At 55.0% G+C, this 17,871-nt stretch overlaps 15 protein-coding genes across 15 annotated transcripts; 8 read left to right on the forward strand and 7 right to left on the reverse strand.

Moving 5' to 3' along the window:
- Nucleotides 1-30: 30 nt before the first annotated feature.
- MRET_2126 (uncharacterized protein) lies at nucleotides 31-1,134 on the forward strand (the record flags this gene model as incomplete). The annotated part of the gene is made up of 1 exon (XM_027628753.1): nucleotides 31-1,134. One exon carries the CDS (start codon nucleotides 31-33, stop codon nucleotides 1,132-1,134), a length of 1,104 nt encoding a protein of 367 aa, XP_027484174.1.
- A 25-nt stretch (nucleotides 1,135-1,159) lies between these two features.
- Nucleotides 1,160-2,998, forward strand: MRET_2127 (phospholipid:diacylglycerol acyltransferase; the record flags this gene model as incomplete). Its single annotated transcript, XM_027628754.1, has 1 exon — nucleotides 1,160-2,998. One exon carries the CDS (start codon nucleotides 1,160-1,162, stop codon nucleotides 2,996-2,998), a length of 1,839 nt encoding a protein of 612 aa, XP_027484175.1.
- Nucleotides 2,999-3,020: 22 nt separating this feature from the next.
- On the forward strand, nucleotides 3,021-3,431 carry MRET_2128 (diphthamide biosynthesis protein 4; the record flags this gene model as incomplete). Its single annotated transcript, XM_027628755.1, has 1 exon — nucleotides 3,021-3,431. One exon carries the CDS (start codon nucleotides 3,021-3,023, stop codon nucleotides 3,429-3,431), a length of 411 nt encoding a protein of 136 aa, XP_027484181.1.
- Nucleotides 3,432-3,443: 12 nt separating this feature from the next.
- Nucleotides 3,444-5,435, reverse strand: MRET_2129 (sentrin-specific protease 1; the record flags this gene model as incomplete). Its single annotated transcript, XM_027628756.1, has 1 exon — nucleotides 3,444-5,435. One exon carries the CDS (start codon nucleotides 5,433-5,435, stop codon nucleotides 3,444-3,446), a length of 1,992 nt encoding a protein of 663 aa, XP_027484182.1.
- Nucleotides 5,436-5,540: 105 nt separating this feature from the next.
- Nucleotides 5,541-7,718, forward strand: MRET_2130 (regulatory factor Sgt1; the record flags this gene model as incomplete). Its single annotated transcript, XM_027628757.1, has 1 exon — nucleotides 5,541-7,718. One exon carries the CDS (start codon nucleotides 5,541-5,543, stop codon nucleotides 7,716-7,718), a length of 2,178 nt encoding a protein of 725 aa, XP_027484108.1.
- Nucleotides 7,719-7,956: 238 nt separating this feature from the next.
- Nucleotides 7,957-8,796, reverse strand: MRET_2131 (NADH dehydrogenase (ubiquinone) Fe-S protein 3; the record flags this gene model as incomplete). Its single annotated transcript, XM_027628758.1, has 1 exon — nucleotides 7,957-8,796. The coding sequence occupies one exon, from the start codon at nucleotides 8,794-8,796 to the stop codon at nucleotides 7,957-7,959; it is 840 nt and encodes a 279-aa protein (XP_027484107.1).
- Nucleotides 8,797-8,920: 124 nt separating this feature from the next.
- Nucleotides 8,921-9,604, forward strand: MRET_2132 (pre-mRNA-splicing factor SPF27; the record flags this gene model as incomplete). The annotated part of the gene is made up of 2 exons (XM_027628759.1): nucleotides 8,921-9,290; nucleotides 9,318-9,604. The coding sequence occupies 2 exons, from the start codon at nucleotides 8,921-8,923 to the stop codon at nucleotides 9,602-9,604; spliced, it is 657 nt and encodes a 218-aa protein (XP_027484106.1).
- A 25-nt stretch (nucleotides 9,605-9,629) lies between these two features.
- On the reverse strand, nucleotides 9,630-10,445 carry MRET_2133 (rRNA processing protein RRP15; the record flags this gene model as incomplete). The annotated part of the gene is made up of 1 exon (XM_027628760.1): nucleotides 9,630-10,445. One exon carries the CDS (start codon nucleotides 10,443-10,445, stop codon nucleotides 9,630-9,632), a length of 816 nt encoding a protein of 271 aa, XP_027484105.1.
- A 169-nt stretch (nucleotides 10,446-10,614) lies between these two features.
- On the forward strand, nucleotides 10,615-11,929 carry MRET_2134 (succinyl-CoA synthetase beta subunit; the record flags this gene model as incomplete). The annotated part of the gene is made up of 2 exons (XM_027628761.1): nucleotides 10,615-10,922; nucleotides 10,957-11,929. 2 exons carry the CDS (start codon nucleotides 10,615-10,617, stop codon nucleotides 11,927-11,929), a joined length of 1,281 nt encoding a protein of 426 aa, XP_027484112.1.
- An 86-nt stretch (nucleotides 11,930-12,015) lies between these two features.
- On the reverse strand, nucleotides 12,016-12,477 carry MRET_2135 (mitochondrial 37S ribosomal protein MRPS8; the record flags this gene model as incomplete). Its single annotated transcript, XM_027628762.1, has 1 exon — nucleotides 12,016-12,477. The coding sequence occupies one exon, from the start codon at nucleotides 12,475-12,477 to the stop codon at nucleotides 12,016-12,018; it is 462 nt and encodes a 153-aa protein (XP_027484111.1).
- A 58-nt stretch (nucleotides 12,478-12,535) lies between these two features.
- On the reverse strand, nucleotides 12,536-13,423 carry MRET_2136 (S-adenosylmethionine-dependent methyltransferase; the record flags this gene model as incomplete). Its single annotated transcript, XM_027628763.1, has 6 exons — nucleotides 12,536-12,586; nucleotides 12,612-12,809; nucleotides 12,836-12,844; nucleotides 12,872-13,235; nucleotides 13,263-13,310; nucleotides 13,335-13,423. The coding sequence occupies 6 exons, from the start codon at nucleotides 13,421-13,423 to the stop codon at nucleotides 12,536-12,538; spliced, it is 759 nt and encodes a 252-aa protein (XP_027484110.1).
- Nucleotides 13,424-13,986: 563 nt separating this feature from the next.
- Nucleotides 13,987-14,336, reverse strand: MRET_2137 (small subunit ribosomal protein S27e; the record flags this gene model as incomplete). Its single annotated transcript, XM_027628764.1, has 3 exons — nucleotides 13,987-14,012; nucleotides 14,055-14,277; nucleotides 14,334-14,336. The coding sequence occupies 3 exons, from the start codon at nucleotides 14,334-14,336 to the stop codon at nucleotides 13,987-13,989; spliced, it is 252 nt and encodes an 83-aa protein (XP_027484109.1).
- Nucleotides 14,337-14,701: 365 nt separating this feature from the next.
- On the forward strand, nucleotides 14,702-15,289 carry MRET_2138 (large subunit ribosomal protein L19e; the record flags this gene model as incomplete). Its single annotated transcript, XM_027628765.1, has 1 exon — nucleotides 14,702-15,289. The coding sequence occupies one exon, from the start codon at nucleotides 14,702-14,704 to the stop codon at nucleotides 15,287-15,289; it is 588 nt and encodes a 195-aa protein (XP_027484114.1).
- Nucleotides 15,290-15,686: 397 nt separating this feature from the next.
- On the reverse strand, nucleotides 15,687-17,090 carry MRET_2139 (protein of unknown function (DUF2413); the record flags this gene model as incomplete). The annotated part of the gene is made up of 1 exon (XM_027628766.1): nucleotides 15,687-17,090. The coding sequence occupies one exon, from the start codon at nucleotides 17,088-17,090 to the stop codon at nucleotides 15,687-15,689; it is 1,404 nt and encodes a 467-aa protein (XP_027484113.1).
- A 186-nt stretch (nucleotides 17,091-17,276) lies between these two features.
- On the forward strand, nucleotides 17,277-17,846 carry MRET_2140 (uncharacterized protein; the record flags this gene model as incomplete). The annotated part of the gene is made up of 1 exon (XM_027628767.1): nucleotides 17,277-17,846. One exon carries the CDS (start codon nucleotides 17,277-17,279, stop codon nucleotides 17,844-17,846), a length of 570 nt encoding a protein of 189 aa, XP_027484558.1.
- Between the last annotated feature and the right edge of the window lie 25 nt (nucleotides 17,847-17,871).

Consider the following 17,871-nt stretch of genomic DNA (forward strand, 5'->3'; position numbering starts at 1 on the left):
CTCTCTCGACCGGCTTGGGCGAAGCTCACGATGGGCGTGGCGGAGAAGATCAAAGAGGTCGAGGCCGAGATGGCCCGCACGCAGAAGAACAAGGCGACAGAGTACCATATTGGTTTGCTGCGTGCGAAGTTGGCCAAATTGCGCATGCAGCTTCTGGAACCGGATAAAAAGAGCGGCAAGTCGGGTGAGGGCTTTGATGTGATGAAGTCGGGCAATGCGCGTGTCGTGCTGATCGGATTTCCTTCGGTGGGCAAGTCGACGCTTTTGTCAACTATCACAGAGACGGAGAGTGCGACTGCAGCCTATGAATACACAACGTTGACGGCGATCCCGGGTGTGCTTGAGTACGAAGGTGCGCGGATCCAACTTCTCGACCTGCCAGGTATTATCGAGGGCGCTGCACAGGGACGTGGACGTGGACGACAGGTGGTGAGTGTGGCCAAGACGGCTGATCTGGTCATGATGATGCTGGATGCGACCAAGTCTGCGCAGCAGCGCCCGCTTCTCGAGAAGGAGCTGGACGATGTCGGCATTCGTCTGAATCAGACCAAGCCCGATGTGGTTCTCAAGAAAAAGTCTGGTGGTGGCATCGTCGTGACGAAGGCCATGGGTCTGACGCTGACCAAGATTGATGAGAAGATGATCCGCTCCATCCTGCAGGGCTACAAGATTCATAACTGTGATGTCATGATCCGCGAAGACATCACTGTTGACCAGTTTATTGACGTGCTGCTGGGCAACCGTAAGTATGTGCCGTGCTTGTATGTCTACAACAAGATCGACGGGATTAGTATGGAGGAAATGGACCGCCTCGCTAATGAGCCGCACAGCGCTGTCATCAGCTGTAACCTGAACCTGAACCTCGACTACCTCGTCGAGCGGATCTGGGACGAGCTGAACCTGAACCGGGTATATACCAAGAAGCGTGGCGAGCATCCTGACCTCGCGGACCCCATTGTAGTCCGCCGCGGTGCTACGATTGAACACGTGTGTCATGGCGTGCACCGTGCATTGGTCGACAAATTTGCGTACGCGATGGTATACGGCAAGTCGAGCAAATTTCCCCTCGCCCAAAAAGTCGGCCTGCATCATGTGGTGGCCAATGATGACGTAGTGACCATCTTTACTCGATAGCAGCCCTCCACCACCATTGTGCAGCATGGTTCCGAGGGGATGGCGGTGGCTATGGACGTCGTTCGTCGTTGCCGTGATTGCTACGGTCATGGGTGTGCTCGTGGTGCAGAATACTGAGCTGACGAGCCGGGTGAATGAGCTTGTTGGCTCCTTGGACGACCCGTGGAGTGTCCTCAAGGACACGGGCCTTTGGAACGATAAGCTCTTGTCCAAAGAGATGCGCGAGAATATGGAGCAGATGTTTAGCAAGGCGCGCAAGTGGTATGAGACACACGATTTCGAGGTCGGGCGCAGACTGAAAAGAGAGGGTGCGGAGCCGCATCATCCTGTCGTGCTGATTCCCGGCATTGTGAGCTCGGGCCTTGAGTCATGGGACACCAGCGAAGAGGAGTCGCCTCTGTTCCGGCAGCGCCTGTGGGGCTCGACATCGATGTTTCGGAGTGCTCTGTTTGACAAGGAGAAGTGGGTGCGCCACCTGATGCTCGATCCTGTCACCGGCGTGGACCCTGAGGGTATTCGTGTGCGGGCGGCACAGGGCCTCGACGCGGCCAGCTACTTTGCGGCTGGGTACTGGGTCTGGAGTAAGATTGTCGAGAATCTTGCGGCCGTGGGCTACGACATCAACCAAATCTACCTCGCGAGTTATGATTGGCGTCTGAGCACGCGCAACTTGGAGGAGCGGGACCATTTCTTCTCGCGCATCATGTCCCAAATTGAATTCAACTCGCGCGTGTACAAGAGAAAGACCGTGCTGATCAGCCATAGCATGGGTGGCACTGTGGCTATGTATCTGCTCAAGTGGCTTGAGCATGAGCGTGGCGCGGCATGGATTGATGAGCACATTGAGGCTCTGGCGAACCTGTCTGGCACGTTGCTGGGCGTGCCCAAAGCCATGCCCGCTCTCATGACGGGTGAGATGCGGGACACGGTGCAGGTGCCTTCTATGTTGGCGTATCTGTTAGAGCGCTTCTTCAGTGCCCAAGAGCGTGCGGCGCTTTTCCGGACGTGGGCGGGCAGCTCGAGTATGATTGTCAAGGGAGGGAATGCCGTGTGGGGCGATGTGCATGGCGCGCCAGATGACACTCCGAATGCGACCAAGACCCATGGCATTCTGATGGAGTATGCGAATCGCCCGGATCTGAACGAGACGGAGCCGACGCGCAAGCTCCGTGCCGACGATGTATACCCGTGGCTGAACAAGCATACGGACCAGCACTACCAAAACATGCTGAAGACGAACTACTCGTTCGGCATAGAGCGTGATTCCGCCAAGATCCGCGCGAACAACAAGGATCCGACCAAGTGGACAAACCCGCTAGAGGTGGCGCTTCCGCACGCTCCGCACATGAAGGTTTACTGCATCTACGGCTGGAACAAGCCCACGGAACGCTCGTACTGGATGTATGAGCAGGAGACGGAGAGTGCTCTTAACGAGCGCTCACCGGATGGATTCGAGTTCTCCGAATCGCTGCGGAACCGCACGTCTGACACCGATACGTTGATGGTGAGCCGCATTGACGGCCAGATGAACGATGAGAAGAGCGTCCCCCCGCTCGACTCGGGCGTGCGGATGGGCGAGGGCGATGGCACTGTGTCTCTTCTCTCTCTCGGCTCCATGTGTGCGCATGGCTGGCACATGGACCGCTACAACCCCGCTCGCCTCAAGGTCGTGACGCATGAAGTGTACCACAATCCTGAAGCCTTTGATCTGCGTGGCGGCACATCAAGCGGTGATCACATCGACATTCTCGGGTCCAAGGACCTGAATGAGGCCATCGTCCGCATCGCCACAGGTCGCGGCGACCAAGTGCAGGAGCGCATTTACTCCCCGATTGCGACCTACGCGAAACGTATTCAGTGGTAAATAGTGGAGAATTTTTTTTTTCATGGACCACGATGCATATGCCGTGCTAGGTGTGGAGCCTACCGACAGTGCGAGTGTGATTCGTGCCGCCTATCTGCGCCTCGCGCGGCAGTACCATCCAGATAAGGCAGGTGCATCGTACGAGGCGGAGCGTATGCAGCACATTGTGCGTGCGTACGAAACGCTGTATGATCCGGCATCGCGCGCCGCGTACGACCAACGCAGACGACAAGGGCGTGCCGAGATCCGAGTGGCAGAAACGGTGTTAGTGGACGACATGGACATGGATGAAGATACGATGCAGTTTGTATACCCCTGCCGCTGTGGTCAGATGTATGCGGTGGCGGCCGACGCCATCGTCCAAGGCACACGATACGTGGCGTGTGCAGGATGCTCCGAAACGATCCACATCATGCTGGATGACGAGGCGTGAGATCGGGTATATCTATGGAAGAAGCTGCTTTGTATATATCTCGTATGCCATGCGTCGGCGCAAGTACGGCATATCACGCTGATCAAAGTTCCACGCATACTCACAGGCATGCTCCTCCCGCAGCAGGGCCAACTCAGTGGGATCGGCTGGCGCCGTAAAGAGCCTCGCCTCGAGCGCCCTAGGTGGGTACGGCACGGCAGGATCGCGCCGGCTCAGTTGCTCGAGGGTTTGGACAGCAAATACGCCGCAGTCGTAGCCATTCTGCTGCTGCGGCGACGTCTCACCGGCGAAGTAGTCTGTCCAGTCACTCAAGTCGATCTCGAGCTGTTTCTTGTCGCGCATCTCGTCGGAGATGTAGGCGCGCAGCGTCGCAAACACCCCGGGACTCGGGATCCCCATACTGTCATAGTACTCAAAACGGCGCAGTCGCAAATTGATAGCCGCACACACCCAGTGAGCCTGGCCGACATTGATCGGGAGCAGAATCAGGTCCTTGGTGAAGAGGTCCACACGCCTTGACCACCGCCGCACACCCGCATAGCCACGCGTTGTCAGGTTCTGCCAAAAAAAGGACGAAAACACATGAATTCGCCAGCAATCGCTCGCCTCAGCTTGGCTCGAACGCTGCATGAGCAGCTGGCCGTAAAAGTTGATCACCTCATCATTGAGCCACTTACCTGGCCGCAGCTTGGCCATGTCATGCGCTTCGACCTGTGCACCGGTCATGGAGGCTACAACTCCCGAGCGCCGATCCCAAATGTCCGATACCACCGCATCAGCATCGGGCGGCAGTGCCTTCGGAAGTGGTCCTCGGCCCAAGACGCCATGCATATCGAGTCGCTTGCGCCGTGCCTCGCGCGCGGCACTCAGCTTGGCTTCCGTAGGCACGATCGGTGGCGGAAGCTGCGCTTTGGCATGCGCTTCGCGCCGTGATAGCGCTTCCAGGGTGCGTTGTGTGTACGCCTGCTCGTCCAGCACAGGCGGCGTCAGAGGCTGCATACGCAACGTCTCGAGATCCATCAGCAGCTGGACATGCGTCCGCTTCCGCACAAGCGCATGAAAATCTTCGTATCGCATGCTACCATGGCGCATCCCACGATACGATTCATGGATCATAGAGACAATGCGGGCCTGTTGTTTTGCACGCATACCCGCCTTGAACTCGTCCATAGCCAAAGGGCCTTTACGGCGCTGATTCATGGACGAAAGAGTGCGGCGTCTGTGCTGCCGCGGTATATCAGATCGCTTCGACTTGAACAAAGTCTTGGTGGGCGCATATTGCGGCCGAAATGGCGATGGACGTGGGGTGGGTATAGATCGTGGACGCGATGCCAGAAATCGGCTCAGTGAAGAGGTCGTCACGGGAGCTTGAGGGGATGAGGGAGTGCGAGGAGCTGGCTGAGCCGGTGTGGGGGGAGAAGGGGTGTCAACAATGACAATGGACGAGTCAGACGAGTCACTGGCACTATCCCCACTGTCTTGGTCGTCCTCGTTTTGGCTGTCAACCTCGTTCTGGTCGTCATCCTCACTCTGGTCGTCATCCTCACTCTGGTCATTAACCTCGCTCTGGTCGTCAACCTCGCTCTGGTCGTCAACCTCGCTCTGGTCATTAACCTCGCTCTGGTCGTTAACCTCGCTCTGGTCGTCAACCTCGCTCCGGTCGTCGTCCTCGCTCCGGTCGTCGTCCACACACTCTTGGTCGACCTCCTTCTGCTTGTCGTCTTCAGTGTGCCCTTTGGTCCTCTCTTTCTCCATACCCTCGTCCAGATTAGTATGAGCGCGCGTCTCGCCCGTATGCACACTCTCGCACATAGGGCTGCTGTCCTTCACATTCACATCCCCTTCCAAAGGTTCGCACTCGCTCTTTTCACGCCGTTCGTCCACCGTATGTGTCACGTCTTCTGAACGTGCCTTCTTGGCGAGACGAAAGAAATAGGTGACGAATCTATCCCACCACCCACTCATTGAATCACTGTGCGCCTCGTCCCGTGTACGCTTGGGCATCCCAGGCAGTGTACCTGGGCACCTTACAGAGTTGCGACGCGTCGCGAGAAAAAAAGCGAGCCGTCGAGTCTTTATGCAAAATAGGGACTGACGCGTCCTAATTTCATGCCACCAGTGCCAGGGTCGGAGGATGAGGCGGGCGAATCGCCGTCTCTCTTTGTCGCCCGCGTCAATATGCCTCACGATGCAGATGCGATGGGCATGATCCTTGAGCAAGATCTAGAACGCATGTCCACGTTACCTTCTCAGGATCACTACATTTGGGATCGTGAGCCCCCCTTGGTACGTGTGACTGACGCACATACCCTCGAGGTGTCCATGCGCGTGCAGGACTGCGTGGATGACGAGTGGTTCCTTACCTACCTGTTGCGCGAGTGGACCAGGTCGCATTTGGATGCATGTGTGAGTGTGACAGATCAAGACGGTGAGTTTCTGCTCATCGAGGCAGCAGATGTTTTGCCATCATGGGCTCAGCCAGACACCACCGAAAATCGCGTCTGGATATACCAAGGCGAATTGCATCTCGTGCCATTAGATGCTTCAAACTCTATACCCCTGTCGGTGAACCAGGCTACATGCCTCGTCCGCGATCCCACATGCAAGACACAGGCACCCACCGCCGTACAAGACAAGGTTTTTGCGCGCCTTGCCGCATACCCAGGAGCGGCCAGTACGCATCACCACACTACGCTCGCTTTTGTCTCACTTGGTGCCGCTCGGATATTGGCTAGCTACCCCCAAAGTGTAGCCGAGGCCGTGCATGCACTAACGACGCGGGACGTTGTTAGCATGCGAAGCACTAAGCGGTATGCATCATACCTGCATATTGACGCGTGTGCTGATGAACACCTCGCACCCATGCCACCAGCGGTAGATGCCGTGCTTGTGCGAGTCAGATGCACACGGCATTTGTATGCTCGTATGTCTTTTGACAAATTCTTCCCACCGTCCCTACTGGGTCGGCGTTGGCAGCATCAGGTCGAACAGTACCGCTTAGCTACCAGTGGAAAGACGCAGAATATATCGGAGACGGATGCCGTGTGGGGCCGATGGTGCGATACAGGTGCCAAGCTCACTTGTGGTCTGTCCATGTGGCTGGAATCGTTAGGTCAACGGCCCACGCATCATCCCGCCGTCTCGTTAGATCCGTCTCGGCACGAGCATTTTCTTGCTTCCCTCACTCGGCTTGGCTACTTTGGTGACGAAATGCGTGATAGCGCCGAATGGAAAGCGCGCGAAGCTCAAGCTATCAAGACCGCCACGCGACTCGCTGCGCCGATCGAGGCAACGCCTACCACATCGATCTCCGATGTTCTTGCTACTATTCGTGACCCTGTCTCTATTCCTACGTTGTCACTCGACGCGCCTGTGTCGACGCTGGTGTCCCACGAAGATTCTGATGCTTGGCTGTCGATGGCGCCAGAAGATGTCGTGGCATTATTGGAGGGTCGTGGACAAGAGGAGGCGGAGGATGCTACTATGGACAAGTTCCAGACCTTCATGAACAAGATGCAGACGTTTTTGGAGAGTCAAGGGGATGTCGAAGGTGCGTTGATGGAGGACGATGATCATGCCTTTGACGATGGAGACGAGGCTGAGGAAGATAGCTCGGATGAGTGGGATGAGCGCAAAAATGCGCTCGTCGATCCGCTCCCTGCGGAGGAATGGGGTGCGTATCAGCACGAAAAAAGTAAGGCGCAATCGCAGTGCTCCTCCGCTCGTCTTGGTGGCCTGTCCAAGGTAGATCACCTGGATGGCGATAGTGACTCCGGTTCATCCCTCGAGGATGACGAGGATGTGCCGGATATGACACCAAAGGAGGACGTCCTCCAGGAGCAGGACATGCACGATTTTATCGAATTCACGCGCCAAACGCTTGGCTTGTCCGAGACCCAGTATGGCGAGATTTTGGAAGAGAGGCGAAAGCGCGGAGCATTTGTGCCCCAGCAGTCTGATGGACCCCTAGCTTCGTTGGATGCTGCACTGGATTCTATGGAGCGCGAGTTGGCGCAAGCGAAGCGCCATAGAGCGCCCGAGGCTATGGACGACGAAGACGAACTCAATGAAGAAGAGGCGGAATTGCTTCAACACTTACTCGCATCGGGCATGTCGCTTCCCGACAGTCTCAAGCATTTTTCTTCGGAACATGATGTACATAAAGATGACGTGGAGATGCTGGGCGACTTTCTCGAGAGCTTCAAGGCTCAGGGTGGTCGTCCCGGGCCTGTAGGCACATTGTCGCAGCGGCTTGGCGTAGGTGCTTTGCCACGCGACCATCCATAGCCACGTGGCCATCACAAAGCAGCTGCCTAACCCTGCACCCGCTGCGTTTGTTCCTTTGTCTTTTTGTGCAACACACGAGGCGACGGGGCGGATGGCATGCTGGGAAGCCCCTGTCCCTCTCTTGTTGATAGAGGCAAAAGCTGACCGTTGAATAGGCCGTGCAACAAATGGATGAGCACATGCCTAATTTGGATCAGCGACATGCATTCACCGTAGTTGCCTGCGTATCCTACGTTGTCTACTTCTTGTCCTTGTTGTCCTCTGCAGGCTTCGGTGGCACGAGCTTGTGCTCGTTGGGCGTGTACGAAACACCCTGTCCCACCTGCTCCCAAGATGAGGCAGCTTCGAAGTTGCGGTGAGCCTGCATAAGCTGGACGGGCTCATATACTACGCGCTTCTTTTCTTCGTCCCAACGCACTTCCGTATAGCCTGTCAGAGGGAAGTCCTTGCGCAATGGGTGACCCTCGAAACCGTAGTCCGTCAGAATGCGGCGCAGATCTGGGTGTCCCGCAAAGAAGATGCCGTACATGTCCCACGCCTCACGCTCGAACCAGTCGGCACTGCGGAAGAGGCTCGTCACGGTCGGCACGGGCGTCACTTCGTCGGCATACGTCTTGACACGAATGCGTGCGTTGTGACGGAGACTCAGCAGATGATAGTTCACCTCGAAGCGCTGAGAGCGCGAAGGGTAGTCGGCGCCGGAGATGTCCATAAGTGCCTTGAATTGCGTGTTGGTGTGGTCACGCAAGAATGTCATGGTCGGGATGAGTCCCGATGGAGCGACGTAAAATGTCAGCTCGTCCTTGTACACGCTGAATTGCTGAATGAAGCGAGGAAGAGCAGAGATGACCCAGCTTCCGTAGTCGTGCAAGGGACCCTGCATCGATTCGTATTTTACCATGGGGTTCAGGTTCGCCCGCTCAACGTACGGCGTCTCGAGCATCACCTTGTCACCCTGCTCGCTCACCTTAAAGGTCGTCGAGAGAGCACGCGCAGATACAAGCACTGACTGGTGCATGGAAGGCAGCCGGGCGGGCCGTGCACAGCGCAAGAGAGTTCGAGCAGCAGTAGCAGACATCTCGAGCGGTCAACCAGCGATGGAAAGCCGGGATGACCAAGTTGTCCGCTGGGTCTTCACGGCCGATTTCCATTAGTCATCAAAAAGCGACCTCGACGCACGCACATCGTCAGCCTCCTCTTTGATGGTGGCAGGGGACGAGAGACCCGTGTGCGCCGCCGCGGACGCGCTCCCGTACTATGACACGGACATTGATACCATACCAGACCTGCGTGTTGAGGCCGAGCGTGCCATTGAACACGAAAAACGCCATTTTGTGCCGCATGATTCCATGCCACCTGCCTTCGAGTTCGGCGCTCATTGGGCTGCCGAGTTGGAGCGTGCCGAGCGTGGCGAAAAGCTCCAAGTACTAGACACATCAAGATACCAACTCCCCCATCCACCTGACGATGCCAAAGAGGAAGAATGGCGTGCCGCTTTGATCAACGCAGAGGTTCAACTGCGCTACATGGATGGGCGCTTACTCAACCTAGAGCTCTTGCGAAGATATGGACGTACGTATCTTTGACTTACGCGTGCAGCGAATGTATGGAGACTGCATAATTACCAGCAGGAAGGCATGGCTGCGTTGCAGACACGATTACTTGATGAGGCAACTCACGATATGGACGAATTGAACCGCACACGCAAGGCTATGCATTGGCAGCTAGGTGACAAGATTTCGATGTACGAGTCGCGGTGGCGCGATCTCGTGTCGAGGAATCTGTCGATTCGCGTGGCAAATCTAGCGATGCGGGCGGAGATCGACGACCTCACTCGGCGCACGGATGCGGCGCGTCGCACATTGGCTGCTATGGAGGAAGCATAGGTATCATGTACAAGTAGCGTCTATATTACGAGCGGGACGTGCCTTTGGGCGCCTGCCGCAACATGTCGAGAAAGTGGGTCTTACTGAGCTCCTTGACGGCCATATCCTTATTACCAAGCTCATTGACCTTGCGCGACTTCTGCGTCATGCGTGCTCGTTCAATGTCGTCCTCCGTGGTAGACTGGGCTGCGCGAATGGCATTGAATAGCTTCACCACACCCCGCTGTGCCGTTTTCCGAAGCCGGCGCTCGTACCCTTTGGCGCCACCCTGCTCTGTCCATGCATCAAGGGCTGGGCCGCTAAGAGGTGCGTGTCCTGCGTACGAGAGCGAGCCAGGAGGACCCCACTCACCGATCACGTCCTTAATGTGGGCCCTCTCTTCACGCTCTTTGCGCTTCTCAAGTGCTAGTCTAGCGGCCTTGGCACGCAAAGTACTGGCATTGGCGGTATGACGAAGACGTGGGGCAAGCGAGAGGATCTCGTTAGGCGCTGGGGCTGACTCGGTGCCAAGCAGTTGCTCGAGGGTCTCACCAAAGGCATTGAGTGACACGGCACGCCGTTTGCGCTTTTTCGTCTTGTTGCTGCGTCCTCCCGCTGGTATATCATCGTCGTCATCATCGTCGTCATCATCGTCGTCACCCTCATCAACATGGTCGTCACCCTCGTCGGCATCATCGTCGTCTCCATCGGCATCATCGTCGGCATCGTCGGTATCTTCCCCTTCGATATCCCCTTGATCAAGACCTTCATCCTCATTGATATTCTTCGTCACCGCTGGCACGGCCATGCGCACGCGGTGCTTGGTGCGAGGCACCGCCTGGGCTTTGGGAGCGCTTGCCATGACGCGCGTGTGCCAAATGCCAGGCAAAAAAAGTGGCGGCCGATTTGACAACGTATCGTACAGTCAGCAACCACGTGACAGTCCCGCCGTTGAATGCACGCCAGCAGGGCTTGTGCGCTAAGGTTGGACCGAACCCAAGAGCGTGCACACTTTTAGCCGTTCAACTATCATGATCCGTGCCCTGAACCTGTTCCGTTCGCGTGCCACTGCAGCACAGAGCCTTCTCCGACATGGATCGAATGCGGCTGTACAGAAGCGTTTCCTTTCGATCCACGAACATCTCTCGATGGGTCTGCTCAACAAATACGGCATCAACACGCCCAAATTCCTGACGGCCAAGGACGCCGACGAGGCGTACCATGCTGCACAGAAGTTTGGCGGTAAGCCTATCGTGGTCAAGGCCCAGGTACTGGCTGGTGGCCGTGGTAAGGGTCACTTTGACAACGGCCTGCAGGGCGGTGTCCACTTGGTCAAGACGTATGTACGACTTGGTTTGTGCACTTACATGCAGTCCTGAGGAAGCCCGCGAACTTGCCGGCAAAATGATTGGTAACAAGCTTATTACGAAGCAGACGGGCGCTGGTGGCCGTCTTTGCAATGCAGTCATGATCGCTGAAGCCCGTACGCCTAAGCACGAGTACTATGTGGCCCTGTTGAACGACCGTGTGAGCCAGCTGCCTGTGCTCATTGCCTCCAACCAGGGTGGTATGTCGATTGAGGACGTTGCGAAGGAAAACCCTGATGCGATCGTGACGACGCCGATTGACTTCACCAAGGGTCTCGACTTTGAGACTGCCAAACAGGTGGCTCACAAGCTTGGCTTCTCGGGTTCCGAGCAAGAGAAGGAGGCTGCCGAGACGTTCGTCAAGCTCTACCAACTGTTCAGCGAGCGTGACGCTACGCAGGTTGAGATCAACCCTCTTGCTGAAAGCGAGGACGGCGCTGTGCTGTGTATGGACGCCAAGCTCGGCTTCGACGAGAACGCCGACTTCCGCCAGAAGGAAGTATTTGAAATGCGCGACTTGACACAAGAGGACCCCAGTGAAGTCAAGGCTGGCAAGTACGGCCTGAACTTTATCAAGCTCGACGGTAACATCGGCTGTCTGGTCAATGGTGCTGGTCTTGCCATGGCCACGCTTGACGTGCTCTCGCTCAACGGTGGTAAGCCTGCCAACTTCCTTGACGTGGGTGGTGGTGCCAACGCTGAGGCCGTGAAGCAGGCCTTCGACATTGTGCTTGAGGGTGAGGGCGTGCGCGCCATCTTTGTGAACATTTTCGGTGGTATCATGCGCTGCGACGTCATTGCCGAGGGTATTATCAAGGCTACGAAGGAGATGGATCTCCATGTTCCGCTTGTCGTCCGTCTCCAAGGCACGAAGGAAGAGGAGGCGAAGGAGCTCATCCGCAAATCGGGTCTGAAAATCCAGGCTTACAACGACTTGGACGAGGCTGCCCGCAAAGCCGTGGAAGCTGCTGCTCACTAAGCTCCAAACATAATGTGTGCTCGGTAGACATGGATGCCTGGCTAGATGGAACTGTTTTGTTTTGACTCTTATCTATAGCACAAATATTATGAGACGCGGCATACGACCTCGCCATGGAGGTTGCGGCGCATAGCTTCCTTGGCCTCAAACCAGCCGTGCTTGCCGCAGTCGATAATACCAATCTCACCAGTTCGTAGGGGTGCCACGAATTTGGCACGTCGGCCACTTACCCACAAGAGGAGCTCGTCTTTAGTCATAGACAGGTGGCGCGACGGCTTGCTGACCAGGTTCATGCGCTCGAGTACAGGCCGATCATCGGCTCGGTATTTAAGGTCAATCCATAACCGCTTCCGGACATCCGGCGCGGTATTCCAGTCGACAGCACTAGGTCCTGCGATCGAGCCGCGTGTCATATTATATATGAACCCATGCTGCAAGAGAATCGCGGAGATGGCGACATTTGCCTTCGTATATGGTATAGGTACAGATTTAAGCTTAGCACGCGACGCGTTTTGCAAACGCACGCACAAATCGGCGTAAAGCGTCATGGTAGCTGCCTAGGAAAAAGACGATGGCGCCTCGTCCTTAGAACATTCTATCACGTGACTATGCACGACGAAAGGCCATGGTCGTGACGCTCGACCCTTTGTGTCCGCCCTGCTAGTTAGTATGTCACACATACAAAAGTAAACGACGGTGTCGGGACAACATGCTCGACGACAAATCCGGCTGGTACAAATTTTGCCTCGAGTTCGGTTTTTGTAAAGTTACAACTTGTAATAAAAAACAGCCCTTCTCGTGCACGCGTCAAGCGACACACAGCATCGACATACAAGTCCACAGGAAGCTTGCCATTGACAAGTTGAGATGAAAGTGCAATCTGCAAGTAAGTAGCTAATAGCATACCGCATCGTACTGTGCGTCAGTCAAGCGTATACAAACAGTGCCCTTGTCACAGACAACGTCCCATCCTTGTCCATCATTCGCGCGTTTGGTAAGGGTATCCATACTTGACATATCACGCAAGTCACATTCGAGAAAAGAAATCTGTTTGCATTCATTTCCGCGATTTTCGGCGATGGAATGACACAACTGGATCGAGGCTGGCGAATAATCAATACCACATAACCTGCTAGGATCCACGGTACCAGGCGCCAAATCCTCCTCTTGAGCTTCCATGAGGGCAAAGAGTAGATGTCCATTACCTGTGCCAATGTCCAAAACATACCGGGGCTCGGAGCGTGGCTCCTCCTCAAATAAATCACACAGATACCGAATCATGCGCTCCACGCTATCTTCGCCGAACCTAGATCGTTAGTGCTAAGCAACGCACCAAACTTCGCCTTCATCCCCAATGTCTTTGTAGGTGGCAACTTCGCGCCTTTTGTAAGCGTACAATACTCACTCATATACTTGATCCCAATGCTCTTTCGTGCCGAGCTTCGACTCCGGCAGGTTCTCAACGCCGTTCATGATCGTAGGTACAGCCGGCATTGTCCCTCCACTCAAGACCTTCTCCACTCCTGGGCCAGGACCCAGTCAGTTACTAGAACCGAAGCGTTTCGAACCCCCTGGGCAGCAGATGACCTGCCAGACCATCTCGAATATTGCCCACGAACTAAGGCTTTCGTAGTTTTTCTATATATGTACTTTGCATCTCATTGTGTGAGATGGAATATCTTGGGCTGCAGACTTCCAGATTTTGGCTGGGTACAAACTACCTTCGCCTCTTGGGGCTTGGCACATCCACAGCCGCTACCTTGTGCGACGTACCATGCAGCAAGCAGACATGCGCAATCTCTTCTTATCTTTCAAGAAATAGACTTTGGCAAACATAGCCCTACCTAATACACACACACAATCTCAAATGCAGACGTATCGAAAAAAGCAGGCCATTTATCACTGTACCTACAGTGCCTGGCTATTTTGGATGCTCGCAGAAGCAGTCAGCGTATGTATGTGGACGGGTAAACCAAAAAATATGTCGTCATAAGATGCATAACTCAAAGGCAGAGGGTGGCTCCTCTCTGTCTTTTACAGAGTGCAAATAGTCGACTTTACGCCTTGCGACGGAACGAGCAGCCTTATGGGTTAGTATGCGAAAAATTCATGGGGAAATACATACCGACAGCAAGACGGGCCTTACCACCGGTCGGCTGGCTAAGTACTTGAGCGCAGCTGCCGCAGAGGACGACCGATTGGGCGTGCGAGAACACGGTTGTAATGGCGAAGCAGCCAGGGCACTTGACGTCCATGAAGAACGAGTTGGGGCTCTGAACCAGACGCTTGAGCTTGTGGCAGTTCTGCTGCTGCTCGTGCGATGGGTTAATGAGGTCGACAGCGAGGGTCTGCTTGTGTTAGTTGAATCTGTTCTAAGGTATTGAAGCCATGCTGCGCCACATACCATATTTTAAAAACGCGGCAGCGATAGATGAAGAAAAGGTATCTAACTGTTTCAGGCTTGAGGACCTCTCAATCTCGGCCTGCTCGCATCACGCGAACCAGCCAATGGGCTGGTCTGCGTGTCAAATAAAACTATACAGTGGATCACGTGCATTAACTGTCTGGGATAGGGTGCCTAGCATACTATGGACTTTCTTGGGGCCTAATAGGATCGCGTTACATAATTTCTGCACAATCGCCGCGACAGATTTTCGACCCGACTTCGGCCCTGCTAAGACTCCCGCCGCCCTTCCTTACAAACCAGCAAGCACGCAAATTTGAGGTGTGTGTTGCATCCCCTTCTTTTGTATACTAACACCATCTTCAGTCATGGTTAACCTTTCGGTTCAAAGGCGTCTGGCTGCGTCCGTCCTCGGTGTTGGCAAGCGCAAGGTCTGGCTCGACCCGGCTGAGCAAACTGACATTGCAAACGCCAACTCGCGCGCCAACATCCGCAAGCTGATCAAGGATGGCCAGATTATCAGGAAGCCTCAAGTGTCGCAGTCGCGTGAGCGTATTCGCGACATGCACAAAGCTAAGCGTCTTGGTCGTCACACCGGCTACGGTAAGCGCAAGGGTACCGCTGAGGCCCGTTTCCCTACGAAGGTGCAGTGGATGCGTCGCCTGCGTGTGCTTCGTCGCCTGCTGAGGAAGTACCGTGAAGCTGGTAAGATTGATAAGCACCTTTACCACGAGCTCTACCTTAAGTCGAAGGGTAACGTGTTCAAGAACAAGCGTGTCCTGATGGAGCACATTCACAAGGCCAAGGCTGAGAAGTTGCGGTCGAAGCACCTTGCCGACCAGATGGAGGCTCGTCGCTTGCGCAACAAGACGCTCCGCGAGCGCCGTGCCCAGCGGGTTGCCGAGAAGCGGGCAGCTATCCTTGCCGTCGAGCAGCACGGCGAGGAGCAGCAGTAATGCCCTTTTTCTTTTTCACACCCAAAAGACACCGCGATGCGCGACGTGACGATTCTGTTTCATTCTATCCAACGCCCCTCTCAGTCTTGACATTCGTTGTGGTTTTCGATCCAGAAAGCAATCACACTGCACATCATTTCACTGTCTAGAAGCTAGTCTCATTCATGATGTTTCGAGCGGTGGTGGTCTGTTTGTTCATATACTGTAAGTGTATCTGGTGCCACGGAGCCCGTGTGCCTTTGAGTGGGTGCAACAAGCATATACTATGGTGGTGTTTGCATCATCCGCTCTTGCACATCATTCCCCTTCTCGGCAGTTTCCCTCCTGATTTATTTTTGGACGTTGACAGACGAGTGTATAGCACAAAAATGCGTTGGATTGGTTCTGATACAAATGTCTATGGCTCTGCGGCCGAGGCAGTCGCGGTCGCCTTGGCAAAGAGCGCCCGGCGGCTTTGGATATAGTCTTGCGACACTGTTGCAATCGCATTTTCCAGCGTGTCACTGAGCACCAACTCCACCCAGTGATTCTCTGCGTCCGAGACCGTCAACCACCACGACGGCACAGCCTGACTTTGCGTGACGTGACTTAGTTTGTGTTTGGGATCAACCCACCACACGTAGAAGAAAAGCCCATTCGCCCCTCCTGCAGGCTCCTTCTGTTTGCCCTGCGCCACTGTAGCAAAAAGATCATCTTCGCCAGGAGCAAGCAGTTGATCATAGAAAGGCTGAATTCGGAGAATGACAGGGCATGCCGACGTGTCGTTTTCATCCGTCGTTGACAGTACACTGTCACAAAGCCGGTGTAGAGCCTCTTTGGCTTGCTGCAGACCTTGTTCACGTGTATCTGCAGCATACAAATCATATTTACGCTCCGAGGCTGTCTCAGGCTCTTGGGACGGTACGGATGTGTCACGCGATACGGAAATATCCAGCTCTGCTTGAGACAAGACGCGTGAAAGCACCTTGAAAGCAAGTGTCTCGATGCCATCGTACCCTACCATGTCATGACTGACAGTGATATGTAATGAGTCATGAGCCTCCATCGGCAACACCACCGCATTCACAATATCATTCCAGCCACGAAGACCTGCAGCGGTGATGTTATCCCGGATGTGCTCCAATCCACCTTGTTGGACAAATCCGCGCACGCGCTGCGCTACCTTGTTTCCAAGATCAAAGATTTGCTGCTCAGGATGGGCATCCTTGTCGAGTGGCATATTTGGCACCACTCCCGCTGTGCGACGACCAATTTCATTCCGTGCTTGTTCAGCCAACTTGCTTGCTGTCGAAAAAAGATTGCCCCATCCGCCCCACGCGCCTTCCTTGGCCGGCTCGGCGGATGTCTCGGGCGCTGTGATAGGCTCTTGCGCCGTAGGTGTGCTCTCTTGAGTCTTGACGTCGCGAGGAGACACACTCTCTGAGGAAGGTGGACGCACGGGTGCGACTACCTTACTGGGACTTGGCGATGTGCGCTGCATGGGGCGAGCGGGGTCTAGGCCTGGACGGGAACCCGGTGAAGCAGTATGGGATGCTGCCGATGCCTGTTTGTTAGGTGATTCTTCGCCTTCTTTTGCATCTCGCTGCAGGGAGCGCCGACGTTGGACCAAGCCCTCTAGGTCGTCCAGCAGACTCTGGGCATCGTCAGGACGAGTGGATGATGATTTGTGCTCGAATGGACGTGCGCTAGGTTTACGCGACACACGAGGAGGTTTCACATCGAGGCTCAAATCTGCTAGTAATGCGTCCACATCGTGCTTGCGTGTTGACGCACCCCGAGGTGGACGCGTCTCGTTCGACATAGCTACCTTGCGTATGGCGAAACGAACGAGCCGTGGGGCCAGCGTAGGTGGCCTGACCGTGCATACGACACGTGATCTATGGAGAGGCATGCGGCTCTAGTAGTTTCTGGGGATTTCAGGCCAGACGGAAGCGCGTGCCTTGAATCGGTGCGGTGGTATGATGTTGTTGGATGCACGACGCGTCTGATGGGGTCATGGAATAAGCGCCCATTGTGTGCAGCAGATACATGGCGCGAAGTAAAGCACCAGCGCTGCTGCGCATACGAAGATGATAGTGATACAGAGAGCGGTTTAAAGCGAGCCTATTCACCGCCACCATGGGAGGACGACAGCACGTATGATGAGGGTCCATCGATGAAGCGGCGACATATTGATCGCGAGATGAACGGGCACATGTTGCAAATGTCAATTCAGGACTCTAGAGCGACAGCACCCGAATCTACATGCATCCATGACGAGGATATGACACAAGGAAACTCCTACGAAATTGCACCAGATCGTATCTACGTTCACTCACTAGATGATGATGACGACGATAATTCAGATGTGACAGACAACTCATGGCAGGTACATCCTCGTATTGCAAGACATTTAAACGAAGAAGAATTTAGACGCCTTCATCAACGCCTGGATGTGCCACGCTGGATTGCTCCTTCAAATGAACCTGATCCACCAAAAGCTCTTGTGCTATGGAAGCCGCCTCTATGGACGCCTGCGACAGAGGAGCCGGCCGAGTCCATGGATATAGGTTCGTAGGGACTGACGTACGGCCCCTGTGTCG

This window comes from Malassezia restricta, chromosome III (assembly GCF_003290485.1).
Source record: "Malassezia restricta chromosome III, complete sequence".
Classification (NCBI taxonomy): Eukaryota; Fungi; Basidiomycota; class Malasseziomycetes; order Malasseziales; family Malasseziaceae; genus Malassezia; species Malassezia restricta.